Source organism: Rhinoderma darwinii, chromosome 1 (genome assembly GCF_050947455.1).
Source record: "Rhinoderma darwinii isolate aRhiDar2 chromosome 1, aRhiDar2.hap1, whole genome shotgun sequence".
Taxonomy (NCBI): domain Eukaryota; kingdom Metazoa; phylum Chordata; class Amphibia; order Anura; family Rhinodermatidae; genus Rhinoderma; species Rhinoderma darwinii.
This window is the reverse complement of record NC_134687.1, coordinates 381,289,181-381,308,044: the sequence shown is the minus strand read 5'-3', so window position 1 is coordinate 381,308,044 and position 18,864 is coordinate 381,289,181. Positions and strand designations below refer to the sequence as shown.

Sequence of the window (18,864 nt, the reverse complement as noted above, 5' to 3'; positions counted from 1 at the left end):
AGGATCCAGCTGTTATCCATCACATCTAAGTTCATGAACTTAGATGTGATAAATAACAGCAGGATCCAGGACCCGCTGTCACAGAAGCATTCAGTCCCGCAGACCTGACTGATTTGGGTTTCAGCGCAAGACGCAGCGTCAATGTATCCAGGATACATAGAAGTTGTATCTCAAAAAGTGAAACTTCTTTTTTAATAGAAAAGAGTTACAAAGCTGCACTAAACACTATAAGTTTTTTTTTTTACTAAAACAAAGTCTTCAAAGCGTTTAAGTAAGCATGTTTCAAATATTAGTACTAACAAATTTACTTTCATCTGTGTGAAAATTTGGCGCATGGCTTGTAAGTTTTTTAATGATAAAATTGTTGGCATTTTCCTCTGTGTAAATTATTTTCCCTCCTCGGAGACCGTACCCTATCATGTGCTGCATAATAATGAGACAGATCATAATTCAAAATCAAATAATTTAAAACTTAGTGTGTACAATAGATTGTTAAATTGAACCTTTCAAAAGCACAAAGCGCTGTTTGACTTAATCCTAATACCACAGCTGAATAGTGGAGATGAACCCATCTTTTCAAGCTAATTGAAACATACTGGACTTCCTTTATGAAAAGCACAAAGTGCGCACTGTACAGATATTCCTGCTATGTGCGTCTAGAATGGGCTCAGTATTCTACAGTTAGGTCCAGAATTATTTGGACAGTGACACAAGTTTTGCCGTTTTAGCGGTTTATCACAACATATTGAATATTCAGTTATATAAATCAATATGGGCTTAAAGTGCAGACTCTCAGCTTTAATTTGAGGGTATTCACATCCTAATTTGAGGAAGGGTTTAGGAATTACAGCTCTTTAATATGTAGTGGCCTCTTTTTCAAGGGACCAAAGATAATTGGACAATTATCTCAAAAGCTATTTAATGGGCTGCATGGGCTATTCCCTAGTTAATCCATCATCAATTAAGCAGGTAAAAGGTCTGGAGTTGATTCCAGGTGTGGCATTTGCATTTGGAAGCTGTTGCTGTGAACCCACAACAGGAGGTCAAAGGAGCTCTCAATGCAAGTGAAACAGACCATCGTTAGGCTGAAAAAAATGAAGAAATCCATTAGAAAGATAGCACAAATGTTAGGAGTAGCCAAATGAACAGTTTGGTACATTCTTGAAGAAAAAGAGCGCACTGGTGATCTCGTGAACCCCAAAAGGCCTGGACGTCCACGGGAAACAACAGTGGTGGATGATCGCAGAATCCTTTCCATGGTGAAAAAAAAACGTCATGAGAGCAAATACAGAGGGTTCACCACAAGGTGCAAACCATTAATCAGCCTCAAAAATAGAAAGGCCAGATTAGACTTTACCAAACATGTAAAGAAGCCAGCCCAGTTCTGAAACAGCATGAAACGAAGATCAACCTGTACCAGAATGATGGGATGAAGAAAGTATGAAGAAGGCTTGTAACGGCTCATGATCCAAAGCACACCATATCCTCTGTAAAACATGGTGGAGGCAGTGTGATGGCATGGGCATGCATGGCTGCCAAAGGCACTGGGTCACTACGGTTTATTGATGATGTGACTGAAGACAGAAGCAGCCGGATGAATTCTGAAGTGTTCAGGGATATACTTTCTGCTCAGATTCAACCAAATGCAGCAAGGTTGATTGGACGTCGCTTCACAGTACAGATGTACAATGACCCAAAACATACTGCAAAAGCAACCCAAGAGTTTTTTAAGGCAAAGAAGTGGAATATTCTGCAATGGCCAAGTCAATCACCAGATCTCACCTGATCGAGCTGCATTTCACTTGCTTAAAGAGGCTCTGTCACCAGATTTTGCAACCCCTATCTGCTATTGCAGCAGATAGGCGCTGCAATGTAGATTACAGTAACGTTTTTATTTTTAAAAAACTAGCATTTTTGGCCAAGTTATGACCATTTTCGTATTTATGCAAATGAGGCTTGCAAAAGTACAACTGGGCGTGTTGAAAAGTAAAAGTACAACTGGGCGTGTATTATGTGCGTACATCGGGGCGTGTTTACTACTTTTACTAGCTGGGCGTTCTGAAGAGAAGTATCATCCACTTCTCTTCAGAACGCCCAGCTTCTGGCAGTGCAGATCTGTGACGTCACTCACAGGTCCTGCATCGTGTCGGCACCAGAGGCTACAGATGATTCTGCAGCAGCATCAGCGTTTGCAGGTAAGTAGCTACATCGACTTACCTGCAAACGCCGATGCTGCTGCAGAATCATCTGTAGCCTCTGGTGCCGACACGATGCAGGACCTGTGAGTGACGATGCAGGACCTGTGAGTGACGTCACAGATCTGCACTGCCAGAAGCTGGGCGTTCTGAAGAGAAGTGGATGATACTTCTCTTCAGAACGCCCAGCTATTAAAAGTAGTAAACACGCCCCGATGTACGCACATAATACACGCCCAGTTGTACTTTTACTTTTCAACACGCCCAGTTGTACTTTTGCAAGCCTCATTTGCATAAATACGAAAATGGTCATAACTTGGCCAAAAATGCTCGTTTTTTAAAAATAAAAACGTTACTGTAATCTACATTGCAGCGCCTATCTGCTGCAATAGCAGATAGGGGTTGCAAAATCTGGTGACAGAGCCTCTTTAAGACAAAACTTAAGGCAGAAAGACCTACAAACAAGCAACAAATGAAGACAGCGGCAGTAAAGGCCTGGCAAAGCATCACAAAGGAGTAAACCCAGCGTTGGGTGATGTCCATGGGTTACAGACTTCAGGCCGTCATTGCCTGCAAAGGATTCTCTACAAAGTATTTAAAAAAACAACATTTTATTTATGGTAATGTTAATTTGTCCATTTACTTTTGAGCCCCTGAAATGAGGAGGCTGTGTAGAAAAATGTTTGCAATTCCTAAACGTTTCACATTTTTGTTCAACCCCTTGAATTAAACCTGAAAGTCTACACTTCAATTGCATCTCAGTTGTTTCATTACAAATCAAATGTGGTGGCAGCAGAGCCCAAATCATGAACATTGTGTCACTGTCCAAATAATTCTGGATCTAACTGTATATACTGTTACTGTATATACCTACGGCTAAACTGTGAATCTGCTTTCTGTACTCCACACTACAAACAGCCATTTGAGCAACTAAACCAAATTTACATACATGCGCATATATATATATATATATATACACACACATACAGCAAAACTGCGTAAATATCCAAGAAAACGGTTGGTGCTAGCTTCAAAGATAAGGAGTGACATGCTCTTCATGCATATATCCAAGAAACGAGACTAGAAGCAGCACTCAGCAAAAATGTGAATTTATTCACCCAACACAGCTGTGTTGGGTGAATAAATTCACATTTTTGCTGAGTGCTGCTTCTAGTCTCGTTTTTTGTATAATATATATATATATATATAGCTGCCAAAGGCATATATACACACACACACACACACGTATATACATATATATATATATATATATATATATATATATATACACACACACACACACACACACACACACACACACACAGCACCTCATACCTCTGTGCTGTCGAGACATTCTAGTGAATTTGGCGTTTGCATTTTCTTGCAGATTGCTTAGTCAATGAGACATAATTGAATGACAGGTATATTCAAGAACATTAATACTGCGCATGATTTGGATTTCATAAACACTGCAAAATATTTATTGAAGGACCAACTTGGTCTTGTATCATAAAACCAAAAAATGAGATAAGCAGGTGGCAGGTTGATAAATATGGAAATCAAAATTTGAGGGAGGTTGCAGACTAGGTAAAAACAGTAAACAAGGGAGAGGTTTGATTTTTTTTCTGAGTGCAAATATACATACACAAGTAAAATAAATTAGATGATGAGACAAACTGATCCAAAACGAAAATGTTATTTCTGGTTGAAACTTCCAAATGTTTATTGCATTTATTGTGTCACACTTGCCAGCATAGCTTTTGCATGGATGAAATTATATAAAATTATGTTGTTAAAAAAAAAAGGCAAATGAATAGAATTCAGCATGTTTGCACCAGTTTCCGACCTAACCAATCAATCACTAGATTGGCAGCAGGGTTCCAACAATAACATGTGGTCTGCAGTAGCTGGCGACGTATGCTCAAGAAACCAGAGTGCTTCGAATCCATAGTTTCTAATCTTAGGATATCTACCTATAAGTTTGGCTGCTAAATTGATCATTCATATACTATACCTGTAACCAGAGATTAACGGTAAATGTTGTATGGAGCTCAGTAACGTGATATCAATTATAGAAAGGAACCTTTATTAAGGCAGCAATACAATCAGTGGACCCAAACTGTTCAATTTACTGTCTGCCTGATTCAAGCAGACGTGTATTGTCATTACTCATGTGAACATCCCATGCATAGGAGTATTCAATTAGCCCCAAAATAGGAGGTCAGTAAAGCGGTGTGTTCCATCGTGCCAGTAAACACTACCTAATAATACATTTTACTTTTTAAATAAGTTAACCGCTCTTTTTTTTGTGTCTTAGTAATAATGGAATATAGTTTACACTGCACAATCCTCAATTAAAATGGTGATAAGGTTTTATGCCCATAGTTCTATATCTCTGGCTATACATATAGATTGTAATATTTTTATATACAGTAGTGTGAGAGTAACATCTAGTTGAAGTAATTGCACTGTCAAAAACCAACCTATAGTACTAGCTGTGCAATATGTATACTGTACATAGAAAAAAAGAAAAATGTACCAGCTTTACATCAGAATTTAATCTTGTAAAAAGAGCTGCGTGATCTCTTGAATTGTTGAACAAAAGATGGTGTGGATCTTTAGCTCCTGAAACTGCACCCTGCGTGGTTTATAGAAGTAGACATTTATTATTATTATGTATCTCTTAGTTGAAGATCTCGAACTTCTTCCAATTTGGAAAGAATCCACTGTAAAAAAGAAATGTATAAATATTATAACTTACATTACATATTACGGAGGTAAACGAGATTTTGTTTCACTTGCTGGAATCTCACAGAAAAGAGTCAGAAGTGTCAGGATTCTGAATACACATGACGTCCAGGCTGGATTTCATGTGTATTCATTATCAGGACACTTGATTAACGTTAATCTCTGTGTATGTGGCTGCACATCGCTGCTGTGTAAATCAATGGAGATGAGTGTATGATGCTGACTGGTCACTGATTGGTCAGCGTCATACACGTAAACACGCCCAGTTAAAAACACAATACACGCCCAGTTGGACATAACGGAAAAAAAAACGCCCAGTTGTCCATTTCAAACCCCATTTGCATATATATATATAAAATAGCTCATAACTTGGCCAAAAATGAACGTTTTAAAAAAAACAAAAAAAAAACGTTACTGTTATCTACATTGCAGCGCCGATCACATGCAATAGGAGATAGGGGTTTGAGAATTTGGTGACAGAGCCTCTTTAAATGTCTTGATATTCACACACTCTGACTCTCTTCTGCCAGTATCTTGACTTCATGACAGAAGCCGCCACTGTTTTCTACAATACCACAATTATTTCAGATCTCAACTCACTCACCACACACACACACACACACACACACACACACACACACACACGAACTCAGCAACCCTGGCACAGCAATCTGCCGAAAAAAATTGAGGCAAGCTTCCATGGAGCAGAAGCCTACGGCCTGGGTACACACGAAACAGGCGTAGGCTTATGCTCCACATTCAGGCTATCAAGAAGAGTGATTTACTGAATGGCGAGTACCGTGGAATGCCTTTTTTCAATTTGTATACATATGAATAACATTACACATGAGAAATCATACTTTTTATATTGATAATAAAATTCTATAAATGGTATTGCTCATCTTAAGGTCAGTCCCTGTAATGGCTCTCATGTCTCCTGCTAAACTATTGAATAAAGCAAACTAATGCTACATTGCGGCGAGTGCGGTGTTACATTCTTCCAAGTGTGAGTTATCTTAAAGGGGTTGTGCAGGATTAGAAAAACATTGGCTGCTTTCTTCCAGGATTGTGTGTGATATTGCAGCTTGGACCCATTCACCTATAAGGAGTTGAGCTGCAGTACCAGATACATACCTGTGGACAAGTGTGGTAGTGTTTCTTGAAGAAAGCAGCCCATGTTTTTCTAATCCTGGACAACTTCTTCAAATTCTAGATTTAGAGGATCCATTTTAATAAGCTTACATGGCAATCTTTGCTGTGCTAGTGCCAGCCCTAATGCATCATTGTAATATTGTGAGATAATACTTGCATGATGTTAAAGAGGACCTGTCACCTTTTCTGACAAGTCTGTTTTAGTTAATACTTGTATTTTTTTATGAAATTTTGTAAGAACTCTGCAGTGTGCTATTTGTATGTCATTTCTACTAGAAGGCTATGGTCACACAGGGCGGACACGCCACGTCAAAACACACCCTGGGCGCCGCAGGTAATTCTATATCCGGAAAACCACACCAAATCGTGGTGCCGTTTTTCAAGCTGGAATGTCCATTGCGGAAAACTGCACTTACGTAGCGATGGCGACGCGTCCCTCTGCCGTGCTTAAGGCCAGCCTCCTGGGATGACATTTCATCTCATGTGACCGCTGCAGTCTGTGATTGGCTGCAGCAGTCACATGGGATGAAACGTCATCCCAGGAAGCCGGCCTCGACAAAAACACAGAATTCTAGGTAAGTATAAGATTATTTTTTTTCTGATTTGCATTTTTTGCGCCGGAATAGCTGCTTTTCCTCCACTTTTCTGCTACTGTATTATGCTACGGAAAATCCACAGTATTTACGCTACATGTGAACCCGAAATGTATGAATAAATTGACAACTAGGTATTACCATTCCCCTTGTCAAAGGGGTGCGTCCTTATGAAGTTTCACTCTGTTAGCACTGATTGGACTTTGTCAGTCTGTGTGGGGAGCCCCCCCCCCCCAACTGGTGACAAACACCCAGTTATCAATTTATTAATAAATTAAAAATTTTTAATTGCTGGTGAAATGTATTTTGTCCTGCTAAACTAGGAACGCTAAGGAAGGTATAATAACTGCCCTGTGTATTGAAGCACAACACAACTGCCATACTAATGACTGTGAATTACTCTAGCACAAACTATACTTGCGTATATTAGGACACTACATTTATGGTACCCACACACGTAGGGGATTTTTAGCTAAATCTGCATGTATTCTCTGCGTATTTCACCCCTTCTACATTGTTAGGGTATGTTCACACGAGGGCGTCCGTAACGGCGGAAATTACGGGGATGTTTCAGCCTGAAAACATCCCCGTAATTTCAGCCGTACCGGCATGTGCAGGCGCTTGAACGTCGCGTCCATTACGGCCGTAATTAGCGCTGCTATTCATTGGAGTCAATGAATAACGGCTCCAATTACGGCCAAAGAAGTGACAGGTCACTTCTTTGACGCGGGCGTCTATTTACGCGCCGTCATTTGACAGCGGCGCGTAAATTACGCCTCGTGTGAACAGACAAACGTCTGTCCATTGCTTTCAATGGGCAGATGTTTGTCAGCGCTATTGAGGCGCTATTTTCGGACGTAATTCGGGGCAAAAACGCCCGAATTACGTCCGTAAATAGGCCGTGTGAACATACCCTAAAGAGTGAAATCTGCTGTTAACATCTGTAATAGAATGAGCATGCTGCGGATTTGAAAATCTGCAGTATGCTCTGATTTCCGTTGCAAAAAAATGTTTAGCAGCACGTGGATAAGATTTGCTCAAATCACATCGTCAACGCAATTATAGTTTTGTTGTTTTTTTGGTATTTTTTATTTTTTTTGCAACTTTTACATTAAGGCTATGTTCACACGCTTAGCAAAAAACCATCTGAAAATACAGAGCTTTTTTTCAAGGGAAAACAGCTCCTTATTTTCAGACTTTAGCAACTCGCGTTTTTTGCTGCGTTTTTTTACGGCCGTTTTTGGAGCGGTTTTTCTAGAGTCAATAAAAAATGGCTCCAAAAACGTCTGAAGAAGTGACATGCACATTGTGACATTTGTGGAAAAACGGCCCGTCGGAACAGAACGCCGTTTTTGGGCAGATGTTTGGAAGCGTTCTGCTTCCGATTTTTCGTCCCGAAAATAAGCCGTGTGAACATACCCTAATTTTGAAATCTGATTGGTTGCATGGGGCAACCCCATTGTTCCTAATTACACTGTGATGTGTACAGGACTCTGTGTGCATGGTGACCTACATTAAAGCATTCACACTATAAATGCAGAGGCTTTGCTATTGTAGCTTTGCTATTTATCCAAAATATAACGGCAGCCTTGCTACTTTCTGAATCAATACTAATTAATCCATTAAGAACCTCCACAGTGAATACAGTAACTAATATATTGTATTTACCTTGGCATCATCTGGAGTTTTAAAATTGATTATTTTTCCAAACTCTTTGGCATGAAAAACAGATTTTACTCGTTCCTGCAGGATAAACAATTTCAGCTGTAAGAAACAGACTCATGGGTTTAATCCACATTGCGCCTAAATAGTCTGCCCTGCATCTCCTTGTAATACATACTCCAGTTCTGGCCACTGCTTAGGGGAAGCAAAGTCTCAGTGTTTGCATTCATTTCTGGAATTTTCATCCACTTTAAGCTTTTGATGTTCAAAGAACAGGTTGTACAGTAAACAGGCGCCACTTCTTATTTGGAAATTTCACTTTACAATACATCATCCTGGATAAAGTTTTGCCAGAAAATCACTACGCATATCCAGCCAATGTTTTAACTGAGTGTTGTATAAATAAACATTCTATGTAGGGGGCTCGATCAAGTTTAACCAAAGAGCCAGATCTATCTCAACGGTGCAGCCTGTTCCGCTACCTTCTTGCCATTTGAGAGAACACCCAGGATACACCCGTTGCATGTAGTTCATGCTGCACAAATAATCTATTCCCCATGGATGTAAACAACCTTCTTTTGGCTTTGATGATAGAACAGAAGTGGCATAATGACAAGTGGCACAATATAGACTTACATTCAAAGGGAGTGAATATGAAATAGTCTTTAGCTGCCATATGAAAGTTGTGAAAAACCTGGATAACTTATCGATCTTGTCCATGAGCTGTGTCTGGTATTGCAGCTCATCCCCATTGACATAAATGGAGATGAGCTGCAATGCAAAGCTATTGCTAGAAAACAAGCAGATCTTTTTTTTCTAATCTAATTCAACCCTTTTACGAGTGTTTTATAAGTGTTGTATAAAGAAAATAATCTTATAGTACCTTTGCCTCAATTCGTAATCTTCTCCCGCTCACAATGACTGGTTCTTTAATAAACTCATCAAAATTATACTGCCATTCACAAGTTAGCTGTCCAAAAGTACCCTTTGTAACAAAGAGGATTCCGCTGGAAGAAAAGAGCCGTATCGTTTTTATCCATATATAAAAAGTGCGCTGCTGCAACTGCTCACTCCACCCATGCCGTGGCAACTAAGTGAGCCAACCCCTGATATAACGTGGTTTATTTAACAAAAGCGTTGTCAAAAGTACAAAACTCAGTTATTTGTGATGAGATTGTTGGCTAAACTTTAGGAACTGAACCGCTACACTACGAATGGGATATAGCACTTCTGTCTTTAGAATATGCCTCTATAATTCACACACAACCAGAGCTTGTTACATACCTTTTCATCACCATTAATAAATCTGTGTTATTCACCATTGCGTGTGCAAAATATTTAGATTTGGCAAATCTCCCATTTTCAATTCTCTACAAGAGAAAATAAATACATAGTTAGAAGTTGGCTTTGTAGTTTACTTTGTAGCCTTGATGCAAGAAGCCCATGAAAGGGAGAATTATAGCTAGGGAATCTACGATGTCAAGAGTGCTATAACAAACGATGACGATACAGACAGATCAGGAATTTTCACTTACACCAAGAAAAAAAATAGATAAAATCACTTAAGCTTTCCTAAGTCCATTCTATGTATCTATTTAATGGATTTGAAACATTGAATATTTTAGAATAAGTTTAAGGGTATGTTCACACAGGTCAGATACGCTGCGGAAAAGTACGCAGCATATTGAACCTAGAACCCGCAGGAAATTCCAGGCGAAAGATCGTACCGAATTGTGGTGCAGATTTTCATGCAAAATGGTCCCTCTGAAAAGTAATGCCAAGGGAAAAAACACAATACTCATCTCGCTAGCGTTGTTATGGCAACGCGTCCCTGCTTCCCACATCTGGTCACTGTGCAGCCCGACCTCCAGTAATGACGCTGCAGCCCATGTGACTGCTACAGCCTGTGATTGGCTGCAGCAGTCACATGGGATGAAAAGTCATCCCAGGAGGCCAGCAGCACAGAGAACAGCTGGAGAAACCAGGTGTCGTCTCAAAGGCAATGCCAGGGGGTTTTGACTTTTTTTAAATTAAATTTAAACAGAAAAAAGGTTTCATCTTTTTTTATATTTGAGATTTTTCTTTCTGCAGCAAAAATCGCAACATTTGCTATTTGCTACGGATTTTTACCTCCCAATGACCCTAATAGGGAAAATCTGTCACAAAAATGCAACGCTTCCACAGCATAAATTGACATGCAGCGGAATAAAAATCTGCACCGCAGGTCAATTTAAAGAGGCTCTGTCACCAGATTTTGCAACCCCTATCTGCTATTGCAGCAGATAGGCGCTGCAATGTAGATTACAGTAACGTTTTTATTTTTAAAAAACAAGCATTTTTGGCCAAGTTATGACCATTTTTGACCAGTTATGACCATTCGTGTCGGCCACATCGGCACCAGAGGCTACAGTTGATTCTGCAGCAGCATCAGCGTTTGCAGGTAAGTCGATCTTACCTGCAAACGCTGATGCTGCTGCAGAATCAACTGTAGCCTCTGGTGCCGATGTGGCCGACACGATGCAGGACCTGTGAGTGACGTCACAGATCTGCACTGTCAGAAGCTGGGCGTTCTGAAGAGAAGTGGATGATACTTCTCGTCAGAGCGCCCAGCTAGTAAAAGTATTAAAAACGCCCCGATGTACGCACATAATACACGCCCACTTGGACTTTTACTTTTAAACACACCCACTTGGACTTTTGCAAGCCTCATTTGCATAACTACAAAAATGGTCATAACTTGGCCAAAAATGCTCGTTTTTTAAAAATAAAAACGTTACTGTAATCTACATTGCAGCGCCGATCTGCTGCAATAGCAGATAGGGGTTGCAAAATCTGGTGACAGAGCCTCTTTAAGCACGTTTTCTCAATTGATTTTTTCTGTATGTGAATGAGAATTGTCCCAAATCTCATACACTTTGCTGCTACTGTAATACTCTGCTTATTTTCCGCAATTAAATACGTTGCGGAAAACCGGCAGCTAATCCACCTTATGTGCACATACCCTAAAACGGTTTTCATGTACAGTTAGGACATTGGCTCATAGAAAACGACATGAATAATTTAATTTTCCTCAATTTTTACATGAGATTATTTCTTTATTTTAATAACGCCCTTGTATATGTAGCTTAAATAGAATTTCCACTCAAAACATAAAAAATTACCATAGTAGCCAAAGTTAGTTGATTTGGGGTTTTTGTACAGAGATCTTGGCATCTTTACCATTCTGTTGCAGCAGTCAGTTTTGCAGCCATATTGGTTGTCAGTTTTGAATTCTCAGTATCGGACAACTACCTGTCCCTTTGTCATGAACAATAATTGTGGAGAAGCAAATATGGCTGCATTTCCTGTCGTCCATTTTTTTAAAATGGCTACCACAACAAAAGAGAAAAATTCATATGTAAACAACAACTATGACCATTTTTCAGTTTTATGTTGAAAATCCTCTTTGCACACCATGTTAGTAGATGATATTGAAGAGCAGTGACTGTATATAGCTGTAATTTAAAATGAAAGTTAGTCAACTGTTTAACTATTTAATATCTGACAATAAAGAATGTCTTGGTAGGATATTAAAGCAGCTGTGTTTTTTTTTACTTGGTATTATTTCTTTAGACTGGGCACCATAGTTGCTGAATCCTCAAGTCCACCACCAGTTGTACAGTCCTTTTCTTGACCAACATGGATAAGTTCCATGTTTTCATGGCAGAACTGTGCACAGTCCCGTCACCACGGCCTACGTGCTTGGGACTATGGCATCAGGCTCTACTGGTTTTCACTGTTCTGAAGAGGATAGCAGTCTGTGCAAGACAAATCTACATAGAAACATTACTGAATCTATGCGTCTCAGGTTCCCAACTGCATGACGCTTTCAATTACACCATTCTACTAAGACAATGACGTCTGTCCGAAACGCGTCAGTCATATTACTTGTTTTTTGGCATGTAAGTAATAAAGCAACTTGTATTTTACTGGACACTGCGTGCTGGAGTATCTCCTTTTTTACCATTTTATCCTGATAAAAAGATTTGTAATCCTCTTTATAGCAAAATAATGTTAAACTAATTGAGAATAGAGCTGTCCTCCTAATTTAATATATTGGAATATACAATAGTTTTCTATTTTCAATTATTTCTTTGCCACTGGGCTGCAGCATTTTGATAAGATCTCTTTATAAACTATGTTGGGTTAACTTTGTGTTGGGTTAACTTTGTATGTGGTTAATTTTCCAAAACACAATGAACGCTTTTCCCAAACTAGAAGCAGCGCACTGTAAGGGGAACTGTATCACCCTAAATTGACACTAAACATAACATTGTAGTATGAATTACATGACACATTTGCACAACTAAGGGTATGTGCACACACACTAATTACGTCCGTAATTGACGGACGTATTTCGGCCGCAAGTCCCGGACCGAACACAGTGCAGGGAGCCGGGCTCCTAGCATCATACTAATGTACGATGCTAGGAGTCCCTGCCTCGCTGCAGGACAACTGTCCCGTACTGTAAACATGATTATACTACGGGACAGTTGTCCTGCAGCAAGGCAGGGACTCCTAGCATCGTATATAACTATGATGCTAGGAGCCCGGCTCCCTGCACTGTGTTCGGTCCGGGACTTGCGGCCGAAATACGTCCGTCAATTATGGACGTAATTAGTGTGTGTGCACATACCCTAATAAGCAGGGCAGATATTTTTTCTTCTTTCACAATGGAGCTTATTTTTTTAAATTAGAAAATACATTCATACATTTGGATTGTATTTATTCAGGATATATTCTTATTCAGTTCCCACAAGTTTTTACCAAAAAAGAACCAAATTGGAGAATAATGTTGATGCTAATGCAGTTTAGAAATCTGGATACATCTTGAACATAATTTTATTGATCTTCATAGCTGCAAAATCCTGAGCCAACTAATTCCTTAACCCCTTCCCGTTGTAAACAACTTTCAGATTTTAATTTTCGTTTTTTTCCTCCCCACCTTCCAAAAGCCATAACTTTTTTTATTTTTCCGTCGATATAGTACTATGAGGGCTTGATTTTTGTGGGACGAGTTGTAGTTTTTTGTAGCACCATTTATTGTGCCATATAATGTACTAGGAAACAGGGAAAAAATTATTTGTGGGGTAGAAAATGAAAAAAACTGCGATTCCTCCATTTTTTTTGCACTTCGTTTTTACGGAATTCACTGTGCAATTAAAACAACATGTAAACTTTATTCTGCGCGTCAATACGATTATGGCGATATCAAATATATAGTTTTTTCCATATTTTACTACTTTTAGAAGTAAAAAAACTGTGGAAAATAAAATGTATTTTGTGTCGCCAAATTCTGAGAGCCATAACTTTTCTATTTTTCCTTCAATTAAGTGGTATGAGGGCTTATTTTTTGTGGATAAGTTGTAGTTTTTAATGATACCATTTTGGGGTACATGCCACGTTTTGATCCATTTTGTGAGGTGACCAAAAAATTGCGATTAAGGCGTTTACAATTTTTTTTTATTTTACGGCGTACACTATGCGGGTTAAATAATGCTATATTGTAATAGTTTCGACTTTTACGGATGCAGCAATACCAATTATGCTTTTTTTTTTATTTTACTATGCTCTAGAGGTAAAATGGGAGAAAGGTTGTTTTTTTTTGGTAACTTGTAATTTTTTTTATTTTTTATTATTTAACATTTTTTTATTAGTCCCCCCTAGGGGACTTCAACCAGCGATCGTTTGCTTGCACTATATACTGCAGTATATAGTCTTTCTGACAGGCTTAGTAGGAGCACAAAGATGGTGGACCTGGGGGCCTTCATTATACCCCCAGGCAGCCATAGCAACCATCGCCACCCCCCGATTGCATTGCGGGGGGAGCGATGAGCTGCTAGAGGTGGGTCGCGACCTCTTACTACCGATTTAAATGCCGCGGTCGCTATTGACCGCAACATTTAACGGATTAAACGAGCGGGATCGCGAATCATATGGAGCGGGTTCACTCCATGAGCCCGTACCAAAATTCCCCTACCCGGCTAGGACGTATGGATATTTCAAATGTCAGGAAGGGGTTAAACCCTTCCCACCGCAGCCATTTTTCTGATTTGTATTTATTCCTCCCCACGTTCCAAAAGCCATAACGTTTTTATTTTTCTGTCGACAAAGCCGTATGGGGACTTTACTTTTGCAGGGCGTGTTCGATTTTTTTCCCAGTTTCCTAGTACTTTGCATGGTACAATAAATGGTTACATGAAAAAATACTTGTGGGATGGAATGGGAAAAAAAAAGTTTTTTGTACTCACTGTAAAATCCCTTTCTAGTTGTATTCATTGGGGGACACAGCACAATGCCCCTGCCACTAGGAGGCCGACACTAGGAAAAACTAAGAAAGTGTTGGCTCCACCCAGTGGGCTATACCCTCTTCTGTTACACCAAGTTACTCAGTTTGTATCAAGAGCAGTAGGAGAGTATAAAACAAAAGAAAACATTAACACGTTCCGTACCCGGGGAAAAAAAAAAAAAAAAAACACCTGGGAAAAAAAGAACAATCCACAAAAGGAAAAAAATGGTGGGATCTGTGTCCCCCAATGAATTCAACGAAAAAGGGATTTTACAGCGAGTATAAAAATCCAATTTTCTCGTTAAATCATTCATTGGGGGATACAGCACCATGGGACGTCCCAGAGCAGTCCCTGGGGGTGGGCAGAAAAAAACACCGCCATGCAAACAGGCTAACTCACAGCTGCCTGCAACACCATACGACCCAAAATTGCATCAGCAGAAGCCAGTAAATGGATCTGATAAAACCTCATAAAAGGTATGACCCGAGGCCCAGGTTGCAGCCTTACAAACCTGAGAGACAGAAGCCTAATCGGCCAAGACGCACCAGCAACCGCCGGTGTAGAGTGGGCAGTGACCCTACCCTTAGCAGAGTAGGAAATGGAGGCCTTAGAGGTCGACCCGCCCTTGTGTGGGCCCTCTGGAACCACAAAAAGAGAGTCCGAGCGGCAAAAAGACTCTGAATCTTTCGGTTACGCAGTGCCTGGACCACGTCTAGCCGGTGCAGAGAACACTCCCTCTAAAGAGGGGGCTAGGACAGAACAAAAGGCAGAACAATTGAGGTGGAAAGAAGACACCACTTTGGGAAGGAAGGACGGAACTGGCCGAAGTACCACCATGTCCTTATGGAAGACCATGAAGGGGGGGTCTGCAAGATAAAGCTGCCAATTCAGTCACCCTGCGGATTGAAGCGAGGGCCACCAGAAAGGCAACCTTCCAGGACAAGACATGGGGCGAGACCTCCCGCATAAGTTGAAACGGTGACGACTGAAGAGGGTCAAGGACCAAGGGCTTTGGAGGATGGTACGGAGGAGCATAATGGGCGACCCCCCCCCCCCCTGCAACAACATCTTAATTGGAGCACGGAAAGCCAGCGTGCTCTGAAAAAACTAAAAATGGACAGGGCAGAAATCTGACCCTTCAGTGTCGCCAGACAAATTCCCTGGCCTATGCCTGCCAGAAGGAAGGACATGTTGCCCAGAGTAGAACAGCAAAGTGGGTGGAAGTGTTAAAGCTCACACCACCTAAAATATACCTGCAACATGCGGTGGTAGATCCTCTGTGATTTAGGCTTCCAAGCCTTTACCATGGTCTGAATGACCAATTCAGAGAAACTACAAAACCTTAGAACCGCGGCTTCAACAGCCACGCCGTCAAACACAGTCAAGGTAAAGCAGGGTGGAACAGAGGACCTTGGGAAAGGAGGTTCGTGCCATTGAGGGAGGGGTCAAGGCGTGTCTGCGAGCAGAAAGATGAGATCCGCGTACCACTCCCTGCAGGGCCAATCTGGAGCAACCCGAATGGCTGGAACCCCAGCCTTCCTGAATTTCTTGAGGACTCAAGGCAGGAAGGGAAGAGGTAGATAAGGCTGAAATCCGACCAAGGAAAAACCAGTGCATTGGCCCACTAAGGCGCGAGGGTCCCTCGCTCTGGCAACATAAGCTGGGCAGAGTGCCCCAGTGAAGGCAGAGACGGTAAAGTGTGGTTGGGTGAAGGGACCACGCTACTGGGTCTAAGCACTTCCAACTGCCAGTTGTCCACTCCTGGAATGTGACCTGCCAAGGGGCCAGGAACATGAAGCTCTGCCCAACGAAGGGACCGAGTGGATTCCTACCACACCGGACGGCTCCTGGTGCCCCCTTGGTGATTCAAGTATGCAACTGCCGTAGCGTTGTCTGTCTGGACTCGAACCGAAAGGCCTGAGAGGAGCGATGTCCAATGAAAGAGCACCAGAAAAATGGCTCTCGGTTCCAGGATGTTTATCTGGACCACTTCGAGCTGGACAACTGGCCCAGGACCATGAGACGGCCGAAGACCGCCCCCAACCCGTCAGGCTGGCATCCGTCGTGATCACGTGATAATAGAGAATGGCAACAGCTTCCCAAGGGATATGCTCGGGGAGGACAGCCACCATAACACTTCTCGACGAACCAGCGAAGCCAGATCGGAAGATCGAAGGAGTCCTGAGACCTGTCCCAGCGAGCAAGAACCGCCAACTGTGGGCGAGAGTGAACGAAACTGCCTCGAATGAGGAAACCATCGTCCCAAGAACCCTCATGCAAAAACTAATACGGCAGGGGGAATTCCTAGGCAGCACAGATACTGCCCAGGAACTCTATCCTTTGAGAGGGAATGAGGGAGGACTTCGTTGACTATCCACCCAAAACTGCAAAGGAAGTCCAGGATGATCTGAAAACTGGCCAAATTGTCCTGTTTGGAGGGGGCCTTCACCAAGCGGTCGTCCAAGTACGGGATTACCACCACCTCCCTGGGTGCAGCGGCCAAGCCGAAGGGAAGTGCCACGAATTGATCGAAACCCACTGAGAAGCAAAGAAAACACTGGCGAGACCGAGCAATGGGTACGTAAACGTAAGCATCTTGGATGTCGACTGAAGACACAAACTCGTGCATTTCCAAGAATGCCACGACTGAGCACAGAGATTCCATGCAAAATCTGCGGCCCTTGACATGCCAATTGAGGCGCCAAAGATAAAGGATGGGACAAAGTGAACCATCCTTTTTTGGGACGGTGAAAAGGTTAGAGTCGAAGCCCTGGAACCACTCGACCTGGGACCCCTTGAAGGAGGAGTGTAGATGGCCCGGATAAAGGCGAGCACCCAGGCAGGGCACCGAGGAGTCGTCGACAGGACGAACAGACCTGGAAGTAGGGAGTAAAAATCTATCTTCCGTCAACACGGCCTCTCGGATCCAGGCATCTTCTACGCCTGCGAGCCATGTCTCATGAAAGGAAAGCAGCCATCTCCCTACCTGAGGAAGTAACTCTGTGAGGAAAAACCTTCAGGCTGAGGAGGTCCTCGGGGCAGTGGCAGGGCTGCCATAACAGTCTTGGCCTATAAGAGGGGTGCGGGGCCCAATATGGACAGACCTCTCGGGAGATTGCCTATGACGCGAGTGGGAGTTCCGAAAGGAACAAAATAGCTGAAATCAGGAAGAGGCGGCTGGGCGACGCCGAGGAAATAAGGTACTTCTACCCCCTGTAGCATCAGCAATTAGTTTAACCAGATCGGGACTGATGAGGTTTGGGCAAAAGGAAGAGCCAGGACAGTCTTCTTGGAGGCCGGTTCGGAACTCCAGGTGCGAATCCAGAAAGCACGGCGTATAGCCACTACATTAGCCTTAGTGGACTGGCTGACCACTTCAAGACGCATTCGTCCAAAAAGTGGAACATGATATCCATCTTTTTAGATGTGGGCAAAGGCCAGTCAGGGTGTTTCCACGCCATTTAAGGAGTTTGCCAAACCCCTTAATGTCCGGGAAAACTAGAAGGGGACGCATTTGTCGCCGAAATTAGATGTCCTCTTGAGATGAGCCAGAAGCGTCCTCAGGGATTTGCAGGATATATCTGACTGCCCGGAGAAGATCCTGTATGACGGGAGATGTAGAAGTACCTTGCCAAGACTCCCAGTAGAGGCCATATCACGAGCAGGGGAAGAAGCAGATTCACCTGCGGTGGCCCTATTCATTGAGGAACTTGAGCAAGAGGATTATCCCCTATGAAACTTCCTGGCCCCTTAGCGGGGCATGCCCGCAGAGCTAGAGTGGGAGAAGGGCCGGAGAGAGAGAGAGAGAGAGAAAAGGAGAGAAAAGGGGAGAGAGAGAGAGAGAGAAAAGGAGAGAGAGAGAGAAAAGAAGAGGAGAGAGAGAGAGAAAAGGAGAGGAGAGAGAGAGAGAGAAAAGGAGAGGAGAGAGAGAGAGAAAAGGAGAGGAGAGAGAGAGAGAAAAGGAGAGAGAGAGAGAAAAGGAGAGGAGAGAGGAGAGGAGAGAGAAAAGGAGAGAGAGAGAAAAGGAGAGAGAGAGAGAGAGAGAGACAAAAGGAGAGAGAGAGACAAAAGGAGAGAGAGAGACAAAAGGAGAGGAGAGAGAGAGAGAGAGTGAGAGAAAAGGAGAGGAGAGGAGAGAGAGAGAGAGAGAGAGAGAAAAGGAGAGGAGAGAGAGAGAGAGAAAAG

The 18,864-nt window shown here is 42.1% G+C and overlaps 1 protein-coding gene across 1 annotated transcript in view; it reads right to left on the bottom strand.

Moving 5' to 3' along the window:
* Positions 1–3,890: 3,890 nt before the first annotated feature.
* VPS13A (vacuolar protein sorting 13 homolog A) overlaps positions 3,891–18,864 on the bottom strand; it is a 249,923-nt gene continuing 234,949 nt past the window's right edge. Inside the window, exons 69-72 of the mRNA XM_075828295.1 lie at positions 9,635–9,720; positions 9,234–9,357; positions 8,357–8,431; positions 3,891–4,921 (exon numbers count right to left, since the gene is read on the bottom strand). Coding sequence (XP_075684410.1) covers positions 4,868–4,921; positions 8,357–8,431; positions 9,234–9,357; positions 9,635–9,720 — 339 coding nt within the window. The 3' untranslated portion in view covers positions 3,891–4,867. The remainder of the gene's footprint in view (positions 4,922–8,356; positions 8,432–9,233; positions 9,358–9,634; positions 9,721–18,864) is intronic.